Below are 23,205 nucleotides of genomic sequence, written 5' to 3' on the forward strand. Positions count from 1 at the left end.
TAGTTCCCTTTCCCCATGCCCCAAAGCACCCTACATGTTTTCCACCGCATCTCTGGCAGCCGCCAGGGTGTACAAAGAGCCCTTTCTCTCTGCAGCCCCCATAATACCCCCCCCGTTTTACTGCAAGATGGTGCCCCATCCAGCACCAAACACAACTCCCCCATGAGAGCTCCCCTCTGGTTGGCTGCAGGACGGCCCTGCTTGTGTATGGGGCACCCAGCTGAAGCGATGGCTGCGATCAGTGGTGGAAGATCCCAAACCAACGGGAAATGGATGGGCTCGGTGACCTCTGGATAACCCGGGCACCTTGGCATGGAGAGTGCAAAAATATTTACTCACCTTGAAGTTGCTTTTTTTTTTTTTTTCTTTTTAAAATGCTTCTTTTTATTTTATTTTTAATTTTTATTATTATTATTTTTATTTCTTAAGCCATCTTTTGAGACGGTTCAAGCTCCAGTTTGAGGTTTAATCACAGTACACAGGAAGAAGGTGGGTGGGGAACGAGATGATTCTGAAGGGGGGGGGGGGGGGGGGGAAGAGGGAAAAGAGCACCCAAACCCCAGGGCTGGGAAGGTACTTCAGGAAGGAGGGGCTGGGAAGGACTAAAAGGTTCTCTGTGACCCCTCACACCCTGCAATGAAGATCTGAAGCGTGCGTGCAAACCCCCTGTGCTTGATCTGAAAGCGATTCCAGCAATTAGGAATTAATTTGGCATGGTCAAAAGGCGATTTCACTGCAAGTTAGATCGAGTTATCTGAATTTTTACAGAGTTCAAGTGCTGGAAATGGGTTGCTGGGGTGGAGGGAAGCTGCAGGAAGGGAAAACAAGGAGTGCTTAGAAAAGGAAGGCAGGGGGAAGCGGTGGAGCAGGGGCTGGAGGGCACACAGAGAACAGGGGCTGTGCTGCTGCCATTGCTGGGGGGGGGGTGCTGGTATTCAGATGGGAGAAAGTACTAAAAATGCGCTGGAGGTCGCATTAGGTAATAGAAAGAGAAGTTTTAATTAAAAAGTAAGTCGATGGGCTCGCTGGCCAATGGCTCCTCTAGGTACAGTAGTGCAGCAGGCACCAGAGGTGGCCCGTGTGGAGGAGCAGGCCTGCCCCCAATGTGTGGGGCCTGAGGCACTGGGGGAATGGAGGAGGGACAAAACCGGCCTTGTACATGTAGGCTGCTAGCATTGAGGTACCAGGGCCGGGGGTGGCCCCCAGCATGGCCCCCGTGTAGCTGTGCCTTGGCCGGGTCCTGCCGGGCTCAGGCGTTGGGGTTGCTCCTCATGAGCTCCACGTCGGCATCCACCATCTCCCTCACCAGCTCCTGTGAAGAAGGAGAAAGGCAGGTGAGGGCCCTGGAGTCAGGGATGAACCCTGCAGCACAATGAGCCCCTGGCCCACTGTGGGATGGGGAGGAAGCACGGCTCCTCCAGTGCTTGCCTGTGAATTCCCCTATTTGTGACCTCCCTTGGTTCCCTCCATGAGCACACACTCCTTTCCCAGGGTGGGTGAACAGTCACACATACTGCTGATGTGGCTGCTGCCATGCAAGCAACAACAGCCCAGGGTGGTCATTGACCATGCCAAGCGCCCCACCCCGGGTGGCTCCTATGGGACATGAACTCTTGGTAGGCACAAAACCCCCTACTCACATCAAACGTGACTCTGGGCTTCCAGTTCAGCTTTTGCCTGGCTTTGGTACAGTCCCCTTGAAGGAAATCCTGTGGAGAAGAGAAAATCACTGTGAGAATGGCTCCCTCTCCCCACTGCACAGCACTGGTGCTGGGCTCTGTGCTGCTGCAGGTCAAAGTCCTCCAGCCACAGCTTGTCTGAGGAAGGAAACTTGGGGGGACCCTTGGAAGCAGCGCCCAGTGGTCAGTGGGCATTGAGTGAGGTACACATCTCTGCAGGCTGAGCACGGCTCTCAGACCTGGCTGCCTTCTGAGGGCAAAATATTGAAGATGTAATTGTTGTGGAAGCTCATATGCCTATAAATCACCAGGAGGCAGCATCCTTTCACCAGGCTATTTCAGAGCAAAAGAGTTATTCTTTGTTTTTGTGTGTGCCTTACTGCCTTATAATGGTGAACGCTTTATAATAAGTTGTCATACATCTTAGTCATGCTATTGAATGAGCTGCTTCAAATTCCTTTCCCCCCTGCTTGTTTAAATAATGTAAATCACAGAGCAAACATGACAACTGTTCTCTTTCAAATAAAAATGTGATCACAGACAGATGATGCTGAAAGACTGTTGTGAATATGGGTAACCACACACAGCAGTAGTAAACAGCCAGCTTTGGAATTGCCTGCATCTTTTTTTTCTTAAGAATTTCCAGCATCCCCATGGAAAGAAAAGTCCAAACACCTCGTAAATGAAAATAAATGATCTCAAAACCGTTACAGAAAACAAGGCTTTGTTCATATTCACCTCACTGTTAAAGTGCTCTTGTAAGTGCTACCACACCAAAACAATCCCACAACCGGTCATCAAAACTAATAACATTAAACAAGGAAAAACCTCCCGTGACTGCATCTCTAAATGAACGACTAAGGGACTGACTGCATCTTCCTGTAATACCCAGTTGGCTTTTGCAACTTGCAGTAGTATGCAATGGTTTATAATAAAGTGTCATCTCTCCATGCAAGTTTAGTTTCTCTGTAGTAAAGACCAAACTATATCCGTACGTATTTAGGGAGAAACAAAACAAACTTTAGTACATAACTACAAAGCTGAGGAGAAATGCTGCCATTGCCCTTGACTTGAGGTGCCACCACTTGATGCTGGCAGAATGGCAGGGCTCTGCCCTACACCTGGGCTGGGTTTCTCCTTCTCTACACTGTGCCCATTGGCAGGGCTAATGGGAACATTGGGGCTGATGGGTATGTTGTTGGAGCTGATGGACACACTGGGGCTGATGGATGCATTGAGGTTGATTTAGGAGGAAATCAGAGGGTAGTGATGCACTGGAACAGGTTGCCCAAGGAGGTTGTGGATGCCCCATCCCTGGAGGCATTCAAGGCCAGGCTGGATGTGGCTCTGGGCAGCCTGGTCTGGTGGTTGGCAACCCTGCACATAGCAGGGGGGCTGAAACTACATGATCATTGTGGTCCTTTTCAACCCAGGTCATTCAGTGATTCTATGATGGATGCACTGGCGCTGTCGGGCACATGTTTTTTTTTTTACCCTCCTGCTGCTATCTTTTGTGCACGTGTGGTTCAGATTGTGATAACTTCCAAAATCACCTCATCCTGTGCAGTAAAACGTAGGAAATTCTTCTCCATAATTGTGTTGCAGAAAGCTAGACAGCTCGCTTCCAGCAGCAGAGGAAATCCACCAAAGGAAATATTGCAGAAGGGGATGTGGAACAAACACGTCTGCTGAGGCTGTTCCAGGCAGCATTTGTAATACTTCAGGCTTTATGCTGAAAGCATTCCAGTGTGCCTTCAGAAAAGAGTAAATGGATGCATAGGAACAAAATGATATGAAAATAAAAATGCAGTGATTTCCTTAAATTAGACTAAACGATTTCCTACTGCAGCCCTGCACTGGGTTGTCAGAAACTGCTGCAGACCTTTGGGGCCAAGTCATGTAAAACCATGTCAGCTTGAGGGATCCCCCAGAGGGTCGTGTGAATATGGATTGCAAAATCTGGTTTGAAATGAGAAAGGCTCCCACTAACTCTGATAAAATTTGGATCGGGCCCTAACGCACTCACAGAGGGATGCCTTTTATCTGGGGTTCGGCTTAGTTCACATTAATACGTGTGTGTGTGTGTGTATGTGCCTGCAAACAAGGAAATCCTTCTTAAAATAATAATTCCATAATGAAAACAACTGCCTTTTATTCAGTTCTAATTCGAGCCACAAGCTAGAAGTTGCGTTCTTAATACTGCCCTGTTTTAAGTCGTAAAAGCCGTAACATAAAACTTGTTTTCACTTTTGGAAATGCTTCTTAAGCAATAATTTCACATCCATGATCTTTGTGGCAAAAAAAAATATCATTTGAATTCGAACCTATCAAGGACCTTGCTTTCCCAGCTAAGAAATGGACCAAGAACAAGCAAACAAATTGCTGTTGCTTGCTGCATGTGGCTGCATTCTGCTTTCGAGCAGCTTGGGAGCAGTCTTTTAGCTTTCTTGGACAAATGCTTTTTCTTAAAACAGTTCAGCTTAAAAAAAAAAACACCTTAATTTCAGTCTTTAAGACAAAAAACACAAACATTCGGCTGCTGAATAGGTCAAAATAAGGTGTGTGCGAGGGGAGATTTGAAAGCAGTAATAAAGTGATTTGCAGCACTGGATTATACATTGAGATGAGATGAATAACCAGTGTATTAAATAAACATACATGTTAAAAAAATGTTTGTTTTTTTTCCTTAAAAAGCTCCCATGCTTTAACAATGATGGCATAATCTGTGAGCAAAAGGGAAAAAAAAAGAGAGAGAGAAAAGAGAAGATTTAATATATATGATAATTCAAATTCCCCAGCTGATTCAGGTTAAAAGATTTTTAAGTGGCTCTCTTGAAGAAGTCTTGTACTTCTGAGAAGCACTACTTCGTAGTAAGATTTACTTGAAAACAGCCTTGTGGACAAAATAACCCCTATGCACTTTTAAAAGGTTCTCTTACAGAAGTTCTCATGTCCAGAGATAAAATGCTATGTGATACCACAGTATTAATGTTGTATTACATCTACATTCAAGGTCTGATTGTGTTCTTGTTAAGCGAGGTTTCAACACCGAATGGAAATGAAGACTGGAACAAAGCTATTCCTGATTAAAGGATTGTATCGCAGTCGTGTTTCCTGTATTTTTCTACAAGTAGCTCATAATATGAAAACAATAAGGTAATTACAATAAAATAAGAATATTACAAAAAGCTCCTCCTGGAACAGAGTGACTGCTTGTTTATATTATCTCAGTTCTTTCACTGAAACCAGAGATGAATTTGTCAGGCTTCCAATAAAATAAAATAAATATATATATATATCCCTCTAACACACTGATCCATAAAGTATGTAGGTTCTTCTGTGTTGGGGCTCCATTTTCTGGAGGTGCCAACAGTTGAGACAACCAAGAAGGAAGAGGTGATCTGCCACTGGAGAAGCTGTGGATGTTTTTGGGTGCCGCTGCTGAATGCAGGCTGCCGGTATCCTCGTGTGGTTTGGAAATGATGGAATGACAGCACTCAGTGCTTTGTGCCCCTGCAGGAGAGCTTTGTCTGCAACGCTGAACTTTATGTACTGACAGGAAAACAAAGCCCTCTGACTTCACAAGGGATTTAGATACTGAGCTGAGAGTTTGCAAACCTGAAAACACCGATTAAGGCTTTCTGTTGTTCTTACGGTACTCGGGTCACAAACATAAGACTAAGTCTTTGCTCTTAGTTAATCATTTTGGAAGGAACATTCCCTTATTTTCCATGCAAATATAGTTAGCGTAAGTGAACACTTACAACAAGTTTTGCCTGGAAGCTGTCTAAGATTTGGAAACAGCATCCAAGTAAATATTTAAGTGAAGGAGGGTGGAAAAGACAGCAGTACTGAATATGACAGGAAACTCTCCTCCACCTTTATATCCATCTCACTGTCACATATACGTCTCCTGCAGAAAATACCGAGCTCATCCAGTGTGATTTTTTCTCTTTTACCTCTGTATGTACCTCTTATGTCCTCTGTACATTGGACATAGCGTAGAATATACCCCGTTATTACTAAATCTGATTTTATGATTCAGTTTCATTGTCCAAATGCACGCACACCAATACAGACAGATAAGCAGGGAGAAATTTGTTATGCAATGCACCAAGGCATTTTAAAATTAGGTTTTAAAGCCATGAGACAAAAATGTAGAATATTCTGATGTAAAGATCACATTTCCCAAGCTCTTGTTCTGGGTGTCATCACTGCTTCTATTTTGACTCACGCAGTGATTGATCTGGTTTCAGTGTGCAGTGCATCACTGTCTCATTCAATTAGCCTCAGCTGAAAATGTAAAGCTTCAAGACAATGTGAGAAAAAGAAGATAGTGTGGCCTGAAAGAAATCCAAGGTTTCCTTAATTGCTACAGCTCAGCTGATTGCCTTTAAAATGTTCCTTCGCTTAAGCCAGCATTGAGAGCCAGCTTTTGCTCGCTGCTACAGCAGAATAAAACGCAGACCGAGTCCTCAGTAAAACACCTGCGATGGAATCATGCCCAGCTCCATTCGCTGCGGCAGAGACAAGGCTTTACCTCTAAAAATAAACAGACTTGATCTAAGCACACAACAGTTTTACTGCATCTGAAAAGTGGCCAGGGTTAGGTTCACAATCAGCAAGGCTGCTTGGAAGATGATTTGTTACAGCAGAGCTCCCACAAGTACGGAGTGCAGACCCAGCTCAGCACAGGCTCTGGCTTACGTGTTTAGTCTTGCACTGCTCCTCAAGGAGTTTCATCAAGAAGGATTTCAAGAGTATAGAGGCAAACGTCTCCGGCAAACCCTGCTTGTCTTTTACTTTCCTGGTCCCCTACTTCATACCCTTCCTTTAACTCATCCCACTAGAAGAAAAATTAATAAACAACTATTGAAGCCAGCAACATTAGCTTACAGCTTTGCATTTTTTATCTCAGTCATGCAAACTTCATTTTATGAAACCATGCATGCCTCTTTTCATGCTGTTTTTGTATCTTTTTTTTTTTTTTTTTCCCCCCACAGCAAGTTTTATTGAGCATGTCTCAGTAACAGCATTGCTGCACCATACTCTTGGGTCTCTGCTGCAGGTCATTCCCTTTGCTGCTGGAGGGGAACAGCCTTGCTACAGTGCTTGCAGAAGACAAGGGGCTGCATGTGCAGCTCACCACGCAGTTCTGCCACTGCAACTCACATCTCCTGTCCTCTGCTTGCCACCAGGCCCTGGGATGTTGTGCGTGTCGCAACATAGATGCAAAGACAGAAAGCAGTTGCTGTGACTTCAGTTGTGCTGTTCCCAGTACACTGTTAGGAAAAGCAGCCAGACTTCACTGGACAGGAGCTGCAGAGCCTGTAAACGTGCATTCTGCTGGTGCAAGACCCAATGCCCAGCTGAGCTGAGCTCTCACCAGCACCCCGAAGGAGTCCCAGACACAAGCACTGCGCCTGCTGGCCTCTTGGCCCTGCTCTGCAAGTACAGAGAGTTCTGGCTCCATGTCTGTAAAGGGCACTGTTTGGTATAATATCTATAGTAACGGGGAAAAAAAAAAAACAACTTTTAAGTATAAAGCAAGAGGCTCCTATCACCACATTAAATACGAGGAGAGTGGAAAGAAAGCATGTCCATGAGCAATGCCCAGGGCTAGTGACAACACAGTAAACATCTTCAGGAATTTCAGAGGAGCCGTAATGTGTCGCTCCGTTTTCACTTTTTCTTTCCTCTGTTCTTAGAAAAGCAAAGTTGTGGAGCAGCCAGGGTACCGAGGGAATAGAGGAATGCCAGTGAATTTGGTTCCTGATCTAAATTTGTTTTAATGCAGCATGAACAGACTGCTTTCCACTCTTGGGTCAGCAGTCTTTAGCAGAAAGACAGCATTGTTTGCAAAGAACCGCAGGAAAAGGCAAAAGGCAAAAAGCAAGCGATAGGTTGAAACTCACATATAACAAAATATCACTTAAAATAAGAGACAAGCTCCCTCCCCCCCCCCCCCCGGCTCATGTTTTCATGTGCAAATCCCCTCCCTGCTCACAAAAGCTCCAGTTTTAATAACTCCATGGCAAGGGGAAAAGGAGGGGAGGGAGAGAAAAACCAGAGGGCCATGCTGACACTGTGAGGCGCTGGGCACCTGCGCTTCTGAGGGCCCTCGCAGGCTGCAGGCACTGGGCACCTCCAGGGCATACAACCCAGCACAAGGGGCCACCGCAGCCACGCTGTCTGTACAACTTGGGCACCATCCCTGCTTATCCACAGGTGTTAGAGCAGAGGTTTTACTTTATCTGTTTGATAATCTTTAGTGTCACCAGTTTCCAAAGGGTTAAGGCAAGTGAGCGTGGCACAGCAATAAACATTAGGGCAATAATAACAGCAATGGAGATCGCCTCCCTCCTCCTCCTCCTCCTCCTCCTCCCTACATCCCCTTCCTCCCCTCCCTCCCGCGCCTTTTCCACTTCACCGCTGCCTATCAGCATGAACTGCAGTGAGGCCAGGCCTCTCCTGCAATGACAGGGGTGATAAGAGACAAGAAGAAAGCAGCAACCCGTCTGGCCTGCTCAGGAAGTCAGAGTTCGGCAGCACCGTCCATCAGTGGGGCCAAGTGGCGGCAGGCAGCGACGCCTCGCTTGGCTCCATCAGCACAGCTCTGCCCGACCCGCCGGCACCAATAACACAGCACATATAGCCCAGCTGGGCCTGGAGCCATGGCAGCCTTGTGGTCAGGTGGCTTTGGTAGCAGCAGGGCTGCAGCATGCTGGCATGGCAGGCAGCATGGGGAGAGCATGTGCTGGCCTTGTGTCAGTGCGCAGCTGCATGGACAAACCCCTGAACAGAGCTGAGCGCTCCTCAGATCTATTGAATTGCCAAGCAAAGCATAAGAAGACATCTCAGCCAGTGCCGTCCCTTGAGTCAGATAAAATTCCTCCCAAATTACATCCTGATATTCCCCACAAGGCAGTAATGGATCTAACTCGCCTTGAATCAGGAGTGAAGCACCCCACGGCATGCCTTGCTACAGCTGCTTTCCAGGACCAGCCATGGGGCAGGCTGGAAGTGTGCTCCCAGAAGCAGGGAAAACCCCACTGCTGTCTACAGCAAAGCTCCCTCCCTGCTTACATTCCTCCTGATCTGCCCCAAGGCAATCCCGGATTCCTGGGAAGACCTGGAAGGTGTTCCCAGTGTGGATGGAAGCGAAGCTGTAACCTCAGAGCTCATGGCTCTGCAGGATGGTCTTTCAGATAATACAGTGGCTCCTAGTCTACAGAAACTTGTTGGTGAATAGGCAGAGCAGTGGTTGTACGCCAATACATTTCTTCAAGCTGCCTGGCCAGATTGCAGTGAGAATTGCAGTGCATGACCTTCACATCACCAAAACAAGACCTATGAGGGTAGAGATCAGCTGCAGCATATGGAAGAAGAAGATTTCCTCTCTTTTCCCTGCCACTTCTGCACTTGGGAAGGCTTTTGCTCATGGTTACAGTGTGGTGTGGTGACTTTTGCTTCCCTGAGGCCTGTTCTCAACTCCAACAACACTTCTGGGAGAAAGAGTAAGCCAATCATTCCTTCATCACACATGTTTATTGCTATGCACAATTCTTGTTATTTAAGCCAACACATGATATTCTTTGGAATTGCCGAATGCAACTCTCACAGTTTTGTTCATCAGCTCCAATTGTTTTTCTCATCACTCCTTACTTTTTGTATTATTGGAAACATTGGGAAATCACTCTGTAAAGCTGTTTGATTTCAGCAGGGTTTATTGTACAGTAATAGCTGCATTTTTGACTGGAAGTGGAATATGGCCCCCAGGGCTAGCTGTCTTCACTGGCTGATATGTCGAGATGAACAGGAAGACAGATAACGCCACAAATCCGTGCTGCTAGGCTACTTAATTTATTCTCTGCTTCCCCTGAAAAGCCACTTCATTTATAACAAATTTTGTTGGATATGTCTGTAGGTTTAATTTTCATTGCCAGACAAACACCAAAAGATAAGCAACAGACCAATAAATGGTAGGACAATGAGCACGTGTTTTACCTATAGATATTTATCTATGTAACCTTAGAGCGTTAAGCAGCAGTTTAGTGATCAGCAGGATATCACTACTGCAGAGTGTGATTTTCTCCTTCTTGTAGAGGATGCACTGGTTATTTCACTACCCTTAAGAATATTTGTATCTCTGAGAAAGTCAAGGTCTTTTAACATAAAAGTTACATTATTAAGAAAGTTGGAAGGGTGTGCTGTTATTTTATTTTTTTTTTCCTAATAAAAATATTAATTTCCTCGAAAGGTCATTTTTCATCTAAAAAGTATGTCACTGGAAAACTCCAGCCCACCTATGATCTGCAATTGCTTTATTTGACCTGTGTTCAGTGCTCATTTCACTGCTCTGTGAATCAGGGTTGACAGGAGAGATGACGCTCCCTTCCTGGCATGTTTATAGTGATGTATGAACCTCTGCCACTCTGAAACCTATCGTAAGACTATGGGTGAAAAGGACAGCAAAAAGATGGATACCTCCCTCTTCCTGTCTTCTTCCCCACTACAGATTAACAAGCACGAAAGAGTTAGCACGGAGCACAGATCGTCATTTCTCATTGATGGAAAACCTGCTGTTGTAAATATTCTCTCCCTTGGACTAAGCAGGGTGAAGAAGGGAGCTGTCACCTCTCTTGGTAAAACAGCAGCATACTGCTGGCTCTTGTTCCAGAAACAGCCTCCCTCTGCATGGTCATAAACCTGACCTAATTTATGGGGCACATCACCTTCCCCCCACCACTCACCACATTCCAATTTCTCACTAGAAACCCCATCAGATTCAAAAACCCTTTTGAAGATGCAATATATGGGAAGAATTTAAGCTGTGAAAGGTTTAAAGGGAGCTCATGAGCTGAGGCTTTGTTACCCGTGGAAAAAGACATGATACCATGGGGCTCCTGTCTGTGAAAGTGATGATATCCTTGCTAACCCCTTCCAGTTATAAAGCAAACAATGAACTGCAAAAGGGTTAATATAAAACAAGGTAGGATCATTTCTGAATCTAAGTATGTCCCAAATGTATTCTTCAGCGCACTTGATGGAGAAGGAAGTCCAAGCAGTGGCCTTTCACATGACATCATAAAAGCCTAATTTATCACCAGCCACCAAACATCTAGAAAATCATAACATCCTTTCAGGAAAACCATGTGCAAAATAATCAGATTTACTTTGATGAAAGCTTTAGTGTTTGAGTCCAAGTAGGACACTACAAAGAATAACCCTTTGCAGGTACTGGCGCACAACAAAACAGGTCACATTTAATGCTTCAAACTCATGCTTTATCCATTAAAAGGCTTATGCATTTCCTGTCCGTAAACAAATGTATTTCTATGCTGCATGTCTATTCAACCTAGATTCCCAAGATAAAACACTGGCCACTGCTAAGTCCGAGCAAAGTAGGCAGCTGAATATTTCCTTTACAGATTAAAAACATACTATTGCTGCAAACACAGGCATTGTGCTCCCCACTGCCCTGTCTCACAGTCTCTTGCAAATATGTCGGGGTGTGGGCTGAACACTGCCACGGTATCTTACAGCTTTTGAAAGGATGCTCTACAAGCCACTGCAGACTCTAGAAGTTCAGAAGCACAAATCTGGTAGAAAGGTAGACTTATTTCCCTTCCTCTTTTCTTTTATGAAACCTCAAGAAGTGTCACTCAGAATGAACAGTGAAGCATGCCCACTTCATTTTCCCTGCAAAGCATCTGAAGCTTTTGGCTATCTGTGTTAGATGTTGTGCATACTGCCATTTCCAGTCAGGACAAAAGACAGTTGGGGTGCACAATTTTGTCACCAAGACTAGTGGAGGGTTGCTATCACATTGCTGTGCGAAGAAATGGTGCCCCATGGAGCAGGGCTCCATGACATTCACTTGGAACTTGAAACCTGAACACAACAAAGCCTTCCTGAGACATTTAGTATCACCCCAACCATCAATCCCAAAACACTCTGCCAAAGACACTTCCTTGTCTACACAATGCATTCGCACTTCTGTCTCCCCTATATAGTGGCCAGTGAAATCTGACTGCCATGTTGGAAAAATACTGCTCAACTCCATCAAGTGATATATCTCCATAAAATTAACTGGTCTCACATTTGCAAATTAAATCAAACAAGTCTACTTTTCATGTTGATTAGATAGACAAAACAGAAAGAAGGTGATTAATGAATGGCTACAAATATGAGCTATGTGGTGTTCAGGATGTTTCTTGCCTGTGATGGAAGTAGATTGCTAAGTATCTGAAGATACGCAGACTCCAATGGCTGTTCAGCTCACTGATCTTGGTGCTTAATAATTTGAGCCTTAGGCTCTTACTGGTCAATGGCCACAGGTTTATCTTGTTCGACTGGAAAAATAACTGGATTTTCCACAACATTCTTGGTAGCTTGCTGTTGCGTGTTCTCTCATCTTGGTTAATAAAAATAACTTCCTATTAGATTTCCTGCACAGGAAAGCCTGGAAAAAAAACCACATTTTTTCCTATTCTACCTTTCACTGTCTCTCAGAACAAACATCCAATCTATTGTAAAATCTTCCAAGAAATCAATAAAGATTTTTTTCCCTTTCTTTGAAAGATAAGCCAAGTATTTTGTTCTCTTTTGTCCTTCCCTTTTCTTGTCAATTTAATTTCTCTCACCTTCTTTGTTGTTTCATTCTTTCCCATTTTTGGCTCATTTGTTTTTCTATAAAATGTCATTTTTCCCCTTTCACTTTTAGACATTTTCTTTCCTAATCTGGGGCGTCTTCCAGGTTTTCTTGCATTTAAGCTCCTGTTTCTCTTTTGAGCATCATTCTCCTCTTCCTCACAAACACTCTCTTAAACCTGGCGTTCCTTCATCATTTCTCATCTACCCTCAAAATGCATCGCCTCCCAGTGAGATTTTGCCCTCCTCATTTCTGCTATAGTGCTCTTCTCCATCAAATGTTTTTCCATTATTTTTCCAGGTGTTCTCTATGTATCCTTACCAACTTGTCCCTTTTTCAGTGGTTCTTCAGCACACACGAGTGCCAGCTTTCTTTTTGCTCCAGTTCTGAATACAGTGCAGAATGTTGCAGGGTTTGGAAGACAATTTAAAGTACCACTAACACAGCAAAAGTTTGCTGACAGGGCTGAAACTTTGTTGAAATAAGCTTTAAAAGGCACAAAGATCTCCTAAAGCTTACAGTGCCAGTTTCTGTAGGGGTAAAACCAGACTCATTTATTGCTATTGATGTTCACAGTAGTTGCCTATAAAATTCCACAGATTTGGCAGTGCATTCATCGTATATACTTTAAAAGCATGCATAATATGCTCTGTTTCTTTCCAAGGCATCACCAAATGCAAATAACACTTCTTTAAATCTGTCCTCTCAATGACCTTCTAAGCTTAAACACCTTCAATTAAACAAGAAAGGAATTTTTGATCAGTTACCAAAAAATTCTTCATTATTTCACCCTGCAGCAATCAAATATGAATAAGCATTGTAGAAGGGATAAAGTTAGCATTTTCTAGTGGTCCTGCCCTACCTGCCAAACCTCCTTTAGTTCCACAGCTGAAGAACAAGCAAACTACTCAGACGCATACAGTAATAGGCATGAGCTCAGAATAGTCCAGTGCTTTCACCAGTATTATGTATAAAATGTGAGATGCCTCATCCATCACTTTCTTACAAGGAAGGTGTCTCGTGAGACCATTCACACAGTATGTCTTCTGCCAAGTTTCAATACGAAAGAAAGAGCTGTTCCTCAGACAAGAAATCCTATTTTTCATTCACACTTCGGCAGCACAGGGACATCAGGTAAGGGTCCTTTTTACACTGCACAAGCACAAAAATGGCAGTCTTTTCTCTGAAAATCTATCAAAGTCAAGTATCGCCTCATTGATTATCCTGTTAGAATCCATCTGCAGCTCACAGCTCTTTCCCAGTGCAGGTCAAAGATAAACCTTGTGGTTTGGTTCACTTTGTTTGAGGCAATCCAACCTAGCAGGCAATATATGTGAACACATAAAGCCACAAATGACAGAATTGTCATGTACTTATTGAGAATCTAACCATCAGCTGAAGAAAGCTAGATAAATATCTTGGCAACTATTTCACTTGTAACCTCAGCAAGACTTCAAGCAGACATAATGCCATTAAGACAAAATAAAGCTGTTCCACAGCAGCACTACAATGACTGGAGAACCTGCAGAGAAGCAAAATGCAAATCTTATAAAATCAAGCAACAGTACTGACATTACAATGGCAAGAACACATTTCCACCTCCATCTAAAAAAACTGAGAAGTATGAAGATTTGGGGACTTGATCAACACCTTGGACTGTGAGGGAGGGGAAGAACCTCCAGGCTGTATCCCACCACTTCCCTCTGATACATGTGTGATTTATTACAGACAAAACAGCTGAAGTATGCAAGTCACAGTGCATCTGGCCAAAAATGATTTGCCCCAAGTAAGTCCTTGCTGTTGTTTTGAGGTGAGCATACAGACCCTCAGCAGCAAACAACTCTGAGGATGAGTGGACATACAGCACCTGGGCACAGTAGGTTACTTATTCAATCTCATGTTCCTTGCTTGTCTAAAGTTTCATTTCTATTTATCTCCCTGGATTTTATTCTCTAGCTTCTCTCACTCAAATAAAATGCTTACCCTAGTAATGCTAAAAATCTGATTATTGTTTGCTCCACCTTTCCCCTCCAGGCCCTATTACTGACCTGGGAGTAACAGAACTCATGAGTTTACTGGTTTACTTGTCTCCTATGCTCTAAAAATTTAACATTCTTCTTTTCAAAGACTTTCTCTTCAAATACTACATTAGAGCAAAAACTTAATGTGTCAAAAAGCTGAGATTTATGTGCAATCATGGGACTCCGGAACTCTGGTTTATGAAAACAAAACAAATGACTCCATGCACTTTCAAAAAAAGAAGTATAAAAGCTTTCAAACATATCGCAACAGCTACCTTGACAAACCGTTACCAAAGATATCTGCAAATTAGTAATTTTATCTCCATGTGTTATTTGAATAACCTGAAAAGACTTCACATTCTGATGGTCTCTCATCTGTTCAGCAGTGTGGCCTCCAATGTGTCACTACAGTACCACACAATTGAAGCGTGAAATAACCCAAAGGTGTAGTAACCAGAAAATCCCAATCCAGCATTGTACTACAGCTTCCAAATGAGATTCACAATACTAGCACATGCTGTGTGGCACTTCTAATATCTCTGATCTTGTGGTTTGATTTGAAAAGTTAAAACTGACACTGTCCACTGATTAAAAAAATAATTACACTGGTATAGATGGGCTGCCTGGCAACTTCTAGTAAAAAGACCCAAATAAACTAATTTTATCTTTTTAAAGTAAACATTTTAATAGCACATACTGTGGTGAAGTCCCACGAACTTACTATTCCTTATAGGGAGTGAACAGAGAGCTCTGACTTCCTATAGAGCCTCTTGGCATCAATTATATTTAAATAATAACAGTCAGGATCATTTTCATCAACATACAAAAGAAGTTCAGATCTAATCAAGAGATGACACTGCCTGCTCTATGCTTGCCTGAGCACGTAGGCAGCGGCTGGCACTTCCACAGCTTGATCATTACTACTGCTCTTCAAATTATGCCTGTCACACGGGTTAGGAAAACATGAGCAATTAAACATAAACAACATCATAAAATAATAGTAAGAAAAAAATTAATAATCCAAAGCAGTGTTTGAGGCACTTCCCTAAGCACCTTGGATTTCTGCCCCTTCTGCTCAGACAGTTTTCCTCTCTGTACTTTTTAATTATTTCCTTCACAAGTCCTTTAAGGCAAAGAAGTTTATTGAGGAGGAAAAAAAAGTATTAGAGCTGATGAAAAAAAGTGATATGCAAAGAAGAGAAGCACCAATTAAGTATTCTCTGAACTACTGCAGCCTGTTTTAATAGCTTTATGGCAAGGATTCACTCTTCTCTATGACACTGCTAGTTTAAGATTCATGTACTGGAAATGCAAAATTTCAGAAGCTGCTTGTTGCTTACTCGAACCACTGTCACTGGCTGCAGCATATTTCTTCTGGCACATCAGTTTCCTCTATCAATTTCAATATTTAAAGCAGAAATTCTGCAGTTCTGTAGCCCCACACATGTACACGTATGCCTTCTCTGGCTTGAACAGTCAACAACCGATCTCATGTTTATCTCGGTTATCTTACAAAAAACTGCATAAAACAACACAGCAGTGAAGACTGAGGTTTTGGGCCATATGATTAAAAATCCTTAAAAACTTGCTGCAGTTGTTTTTATGCGCATGGTTACTGGAACTCAGCATGCAGTTCTGGGAATTGCGTATAAAAACAATCAACTACACAAGCAATGGGGCATTTTCCAACAGCAGTTCTTGTTTTGTAGGATCTGTGTGAAATATGTGATGCTTCATGTCAGCAGGCATGCAAATTTTAGGTAATAAGGGCATCATTTTCAACTGCTTTACATCCTGAATAGTTATTCATATATCTAACAAAAAGATGCAACCAACTCCATTTATCCTTGGTCTGTTTTGCATGCATATGAATTAGACAAGGTACAGAGAATACAATGTAGTGAAGACTTGCGCCTGTCTGCATAAGAAAAGAAATAAATGCAACAACATACATAAAATTTAATACATTCAAATCCACATATTAAAAGCACATTTAGAGGTGGTTCTTACTATTGTTGGGTATTTTTTTCTCATGAGTGCCTTAAGTTCTGTATTTTCATATATACTTCAGCATCTCCCGGAAATAAAGCTCTTCTCCCCAACAAATCTAAGAGCTTCACTTTCTATATGTGAAATGGAATGTGTTTAGCTTTCTCTGTCAGAAATGGTGAACAAAGTACTAAAAGCATGCCAGTGATTCAATGAACCTACTCAAGCTACCTAGAAGAATATTCTAGTTTGGGATTTCCATTTCTGGTGAGGAGGGACTTGCATGTTCTCATGCAAACTCCTGCTCCTGGCCAGGTAGGCACTGAGTGGGCTAAATATATCCAAGCTTTCCAGTGTTAGTCATCATTGCCAGTAGCATCCTAACAGGCTAAAATCAGAAATTTGATAATAGAATGAAGTAAACCATCTGCAACTGCTATAGTTCCTGCTCTTTATAATGCCTCTTTTATTCAGTCCTCTCATTGCTTGACATAAAGACCACTAAACTCAACAGCAGATTCTTGATATCAGGCTTTGGATTGAACTTCTCTTTCTTATCATGAACAGAAACATTGGATGCATACGCAGCTTCATTCTTCCCTGGACTGAGAATTTTTGGATATTCTCAGCTTCTCCAGTTCATCAAAGTTCTCTCAGATTTTTATTCTACCACACTATTTTTTCCTTTTCATCATTGTCTTCCTACCCGGTCACTTAAAAGCTTCACCCTTGACTTCATATTCCCCAGCCCAGCGTAATACTTGCTTTCTGTATTCCTACAGCTTTCCTACCTTCCCCACATGTTAATAATATATCCTTCAATCATTGGTTCCACCTGTGGAGTAGGTGTTCTGTTAAATTTGCTCCCTCCACTAATCAGCTTTCCAGCACAGTTTGTCAGGACTGAGGCAAATTATACTCAGATTCATTAATTCAGATATAATGAACTCCAATTACTGTTTACCAATTTCCCACACATGAGGAAGAAAATATATGAAAGGTGGAGACCCTCTGGCTAGTTTATGGACCCAAAGTCTTTCTGGGAAGGCCACAAATCTCCAAGATATCTCAGAGCATTAGGTTTTGCACTTGGATTTCTAATTTAGCTGAAAGATGTGTAAAAACACAAGCAGTCAGACAGCTCTTTGGCTATACATCTAAGAAAGCTCCAAGTGTAAGTTATTACTTCCAAAGTCAATTGTAACTTATGCTCACTAAATTGGCTCCAGATCCATCCTCTTCAGACAGTAGTACAGGGATAATTTATTATTTTGGTGAAAAGCACCCATTTTAAGTAAACCACACCCCCAGCTGGGAGCCTCACCAGCAGAATTGCCAAAGGCGGAGCGATTCAGAGATGCAGAGAACTTTTGGAGGGCGGTGGAACTGGGGTGAACAAGGGACAATATGTAACAGTGTCTGTCTGCACTCTGAAATGTATAACTTCTCTCGAACACAGGGGGTCCGCAGCATGAATTTAAGAGGAAAATTTGTTCCTATGGTTCAATCATCATGTTAGATGAGGAGATTGCCTTGCTTTTAACATCAAGGCAGTTTATACAGAAGAAAATCTTATGGATTGTAATGAAACCAATGCAGCCTTCCGGGGACCTGATGCTTTGATCTATGCCCTCAAATGCTTATCTTCTGTTCTCTCAAAAAGAAAGTGTCATATGTAAATAAGGCAGTAAGGGTTTGAAAGCTGTAATTTTAGACATCTATCCAGATGCAAGGGCCTAACCAAGGAAATGTACATAAGCTATGAGCTATTCTTTCACTGATTACACTGGAAACCTACGTAATACGACACAAGAATTAAGCCCCTTCTGGTGGCAGCAGTGATTTGAAGTACGTTGCTCTACCAGAGAGGTAACTTCTCAATGACAGATTGCTTTACCAGATGTCTACAGAACTGCTGACCTACATACCTTGCAAAGATGTCTCTTTCCTCAGGTGAACTCCTCTATCACCTGCTATCCAACTGCAGCCGTTTCATATAAGATCTCTAATCGCACCAGCTGCTGAAGGAAAGGGAGCTACAGAAAAACACTTGTTGCCAAACTGCACATTTGAATGGAAGGAGGAGAAACACAGATGGGGAAATCATCCTTCAGACAGTGTTTACTAGCACAATCAGCACCTGAGGCAGCACTTATTCAGGTGCTGAAATTACAGAGGTAAGTTTTATGATGAGAAATCTATTCCTCATATGACAGCTACATTTCTCATCATGGATCATAAAAAGCAGCTGATCCATCAGATAACTACTTGATTGTAACGTTCATCACAATAAAACCGTCAACTTTCCATTTTGTTTTACGACCCCGGTTTCATCTGGAATGCTTTCAAGAAGGATACTGATGTTTTCTTTGGGTATGAACCTACTCAGGGCACTTTTGGATTGCTGCTTATGCAATAGTAGACAATAATAAGAATGAGAAATGATAGCAGAATTACCTCCAATTTTTCTACCAGGGAGATTACCATAACACTACCAATATGACTTTATTGAATATTTTTCTTGGACTGAACCATAAAGAACATACTTAATTTTCTGACACCTGCCTCTTACTTTTAAGCCAAACGGATTCTTCCTTTTAGTCCTCTATTTCCTCTTATGTTACAGACCTTCATGACTACTAATTTAATAATAGTAAGAACTAAGAAAAAAAAAAAAAAGAACAAGCATTTGTAGTAATGCATAAACTTCCATCTTTGTATAATGACAACAGTAATTTCTTATCTTTATGTAGTATCTGCTGTCAGGTCATTTCTAATTCTTGTACTCTTAGAAGCAGACAAAAAGCTGAAACTATTATTTGAAAGTTGCAGAGCAAACCTCAGGCCAAGTTTCTGACTTATCTAAGGCTGTATAATGGAAATATGAGCTTTGTTGTAACTCAACACCCCAAAAAGACATGTTATCCAAAGCAATTTTTACAAAGATCTGCTCTTTTGAAGATCATTGTGATCTCAATGGAGCGCTACAATTCAAAAACACGCTTACTGGTGTGTAGTCTGCCTCTTTGCTTGGCCATGTTACAACCCCATTAAACAAAACATAACAAAATAACCCACCACTCTTGCATAACTGTGCCAGGAGATCTTGCAAAGTCTCTGGACTATTCAGGTTGCTCCTAAATTGTGGGGTTGATCCATCACATGATGAAACCAGAAACACTGAACCATAGCTCAAGCTTCAAAACAGTTGTGCGTGGAGAACGAGTAATTCTCTAACCAACCCAGGCACTGAATTTGTTCATTCTTGACCTTAACCAAATGGAACAGAAGCAATATATATTTCACATTGCCTTGGAAAAGTTCAGTTGTGCTCAATACTAGTGAAAGCTTTTGTTCATTCCAAGCACCAGACTTTGGCCTTCTTTTTTTTTCTTTCTTTTTTTTTTTTTTTCCCTTTTTGACTCCATAATAAAATTCAGATGACTTATAAAGATACCTGTTCCCTGCACCGGCAGCAGGGTTTCTGCTAAAACCTGACGATGACATTTACCTTTGGAAAAAGACCAAGCATGGAAAATTTTAGTGTAAATAACTGTTTCAGAAAATTATGAGTGGACCAGCCTGGGGTATGGGAGTTGTAATGGAACATATTTTGCCAGCTTGGATTTAACAGATCTTATAACGTTCCTACCTTCTTAATGTACCATGAGAACAGATCCTGAAGTCTTATTTTATATCCAGACATTTTCTACTGTGGTTATGGTGGTCTGATCTGCCCCTCACCCTGAATCTTACTCTTCCTCCAAATGGCAGCAAAGGACCAGAAGAGGTTTGGATTTTACCAGAAGAGGTTTAGACTAGACATAAGAAGGAACTTTTCTTCCAGAGAGTGGTCAGGTGTTGGAATGGCTGCCCAGGGAGATGGTGGAGTCTCCATCCCTGGCAGTGTTCAAGAGGAGTCTGGATGAGGAGCTATGAGATATGGTTTAGTAGTTTGCTGTAGCTATGGTAATGGGAGGACGGTTGGACTAGATGATCTTGAAGGTCCCTTCTAACCTTCTGTGATTCCATGACTGTGCAACCTGCATCTATAATCTTCCTTCTGCCCAGACTGATGGGGTCCAAGCTTCTGAACTTGTGTGTGTCCTTGCTTTGTTACATGAATGTATTTTTCTGTTTTAATAGTTCCAGTAGATATCTTAAGGGAATCTTAAGGGAACTCTAGGTGACAAGTTGCTTGCCTGCAAAGTCAATTGTATCTATGTGTCTTTTAAATCATTGAGCTATTCATGCCTAAGAGCAAGAAACGGAAAGGAAGAGAACAAGCCTATGCTTTTTATTCATATTTAGTACATACATTGGGGAACAGCACTGAGGAGGATAATGAAAATGATGAAGTGCCATGTTTTGGATCTATAGTGACAAAATTGGCAGGAGTAGGGACTGCACTTACAAAATACATAGGCTGACTCCTTGGGTAGGTGTCCTCACTGAAGATTCTTACATCTCATTAGTGTGTTGAAAGGAGCTTTAACACCTGCCTAGCTGTGTGCAAACACTACTCCCATTTAGACCTAGATGTTTGTTATAAAGCACTTGTCAGATAGACAGATGTACTATGGGGATGAGGTAGGGCCTGAATTGCAGAATGAAAGAGAGACAACAAGGAAAACACCATCTTTCTCCTTTTTTTTTTTTTTTTTTTTTAATTAGAATTACTGTATTTAAACTAAGAGATGTAACTAAAAACTGTGAGTTAAAAAAAAAAAAAAAAAGGGAAAAAAATGTCTTACCTGTATCTACAAGCAAAATGCATGCAAATTGTTTCTACTATCTCTACTATTTCTAATAGGGCTGTGGATGAGGCACTACTATTTCAACTTAAGAAATATTTCCATTTAGCAATTCATGATTATAAAGACAACTTCTGAAAAGCAGACTTGTGTGCATAATATTAAGAAATGCATTTGAAACACGTCTCAGATGCTTTTATAAGCACCAGCTTTCAGAAAAGAGAAAAATAGCCACCTTTCTTCTCTTCAAAAGTTACTAATTTTTGTATTCGAGTGGCATTCTACAATGTTTAATTATTGTCTTCACATGCAGGAAGGCAGAGGTTCCAGTGTCTTACGTAGAGAAACTCTCAGCAAAGTCTTCCTGTGCTCCAAAATAGTTTAACTAGGATTTGATGGCTGTTCCACAGCAATTCTGGGTTGCTATCCTCCGTTTACCTGCTTATACCTTTAACTGTTAGTATGATAAAAGTGTGAATACTCTCTAATAATCTAAATCTCAAAATTTCACTTTCATGATAGTTAATTTCAATAACAAAGCCTACATTTTAGAATGAGGAGATCCTGTACTAGGGTTTAATCCTACACTTTCTCCTTGAAGGTGCTCTTTCCACCCCTGCAGCAGTATCCCTCTGCCAAGTCAGTCCAACATTCTCATTTTTTAATTGAAGCTAACTGGATTCATCTGCCACATGACTCAGGGGTTACTCTGAACCTCAGAGCAAAATCTGTTCTTATGCCAGGCCTCAGAGACTTCAGCCCTGGATTCTGTTAAAATTTGTATAATGGAAATTTAAATTTTAATGCAGATGTTGCACAGCAACGAAAAGCTGTATGAGATTCTTGATGACACATCTCTGCAAAGGACGTTGAAATCAAAGGTAATGAAATGTATGGCTGCTGACCTCTCTGCTTCACAGCTGACTTGCTGTTACTCATGATGCTGGAAGGTCAGTATGCATTTTTACAACATACTACACTTTGGCCCTGAAAGTATGTGTTGGCTATTGCAAAGACTGTTGCTATCCTTGTACATTATGATTGATAGCGTTCACAAACATTTGAAATACTTAGGCTGAGGAAGTGCTTAAAATGGGTACCAGTGTGAAGAGGCTTTTCTAATTTTCACTGCTGGCAGCCAAAAAGAAGGCAATGTTTATTAAGTAGGACTTGTGAGTGGGTGAATGTGTGGGGAGAAAAATGCTCGAACAAATTGGAGCATATGATTGCTTTTTTATTGGTGACTAAAAAATCGCAGTAACGTTTTGATACAGCTTGGCCGCTGGCATATTTTTAACTTCATAACATCATATTACTTCAACTGCATACAATTAACTCCTGCTGTTTTAACAGTGTTAGAAAAGAATAATATAGCATTTGTCTCCATGGAATAAGAGTTTTCAAAATCCTAGCAATTAGCTGAACGAAGCAACAGAAGCAAATATATATATATATATATATATATATATATATATATATATATATAATGAAAGTGCTAAATAACTAATGGTAACCAAATCCAAGCAGCTTTCTCTGTGCCAAGAACCATAGGAACCTGATCATAATTTTTGGCAGTTCTATCTTTAACAGAGCTCCTAGTGGCTTATGTTAGTCTAAAAATTAGCATGTACTTCTCTAGCTCTTAAAATGCAGTTTGAACCAGCAGTGAATCCAAACAAATAATCATACAATATAATCTGGAACAGAATTGGCTATAAAAAGTGGGAGGAGCTTATGATATGTGCTGCTAAATGCCTCGGACTGGAGAAATCACAGGTGAAGAATTTTCAAGTCACTGTCTAGTTCTAAACTATTCCACTCAGCAATAGAAATCTGCCTAACACATTCTCCAAAAGGCTGAGGTGTGATGACAAAGCATGACAAGCCTCTCCAAATATTTAAGCAATAAAGAACAATGGCATGAGACAATGCTGCAAGATAGTGTTGCATGAAGGGAGTGTTGCTGGCCTGGAAGTAAAAGGCCTCTCAAAGTGTGGTAACACCCTAGGGTGTCGCTACCATTGTGTCATTCAAATACGAACTGGACAAAAAGACACAAAAAACCTTGAAGGAAACTTATTTCCAGGTAAGAATTATTAATAAATGGA

At 41.8% G+C, this 23,205-nt stretch overlaps 1 protein-coding gene across 1 annotated transcript in view; it reads right to left on the bottom strand.

Moving 5' to 3' along the window:
• Positions 1-975: 975 nt before the first annotated feature.
• GMDS (GDP-mannose 4,6-dehydratase) overlaps positions 976-23,205 on the bottom strand; it is a 384,143-nt gene continuing 361,913 nt past the window's right edge. The window contains exons 10-11 of the mRNA XM_015854488.3: positions 1,641-1,709; positions 976-1,312 (exon numbers count right to left, since the gene is read on the bottom strand). Of these exons, the coding sequence (XP_015709974.1) occupies positions 1,250-1,312; positions 1,641-1,709 (132 nt within the window). The 3' untranslated portion in view covers positions 976-1,249. The remainder of the gene's footprint in view (positions 1,313-1,640; positions 1,710-23,205) is intronic.

Source organism: Coturnix japonica, chromosome 2 (assembly GCF_054131305.1).
Source record: "Coturnix japonica strain WE chromosome 2, WE-NBRP24, whole genome shotgun sequence".
NCBI classification, from domain to species: Eukaryota; Metazoa; Chordata; class Aves; order Galliformes; family Phasianidae; genus Coturnix; species Coturnix japonica.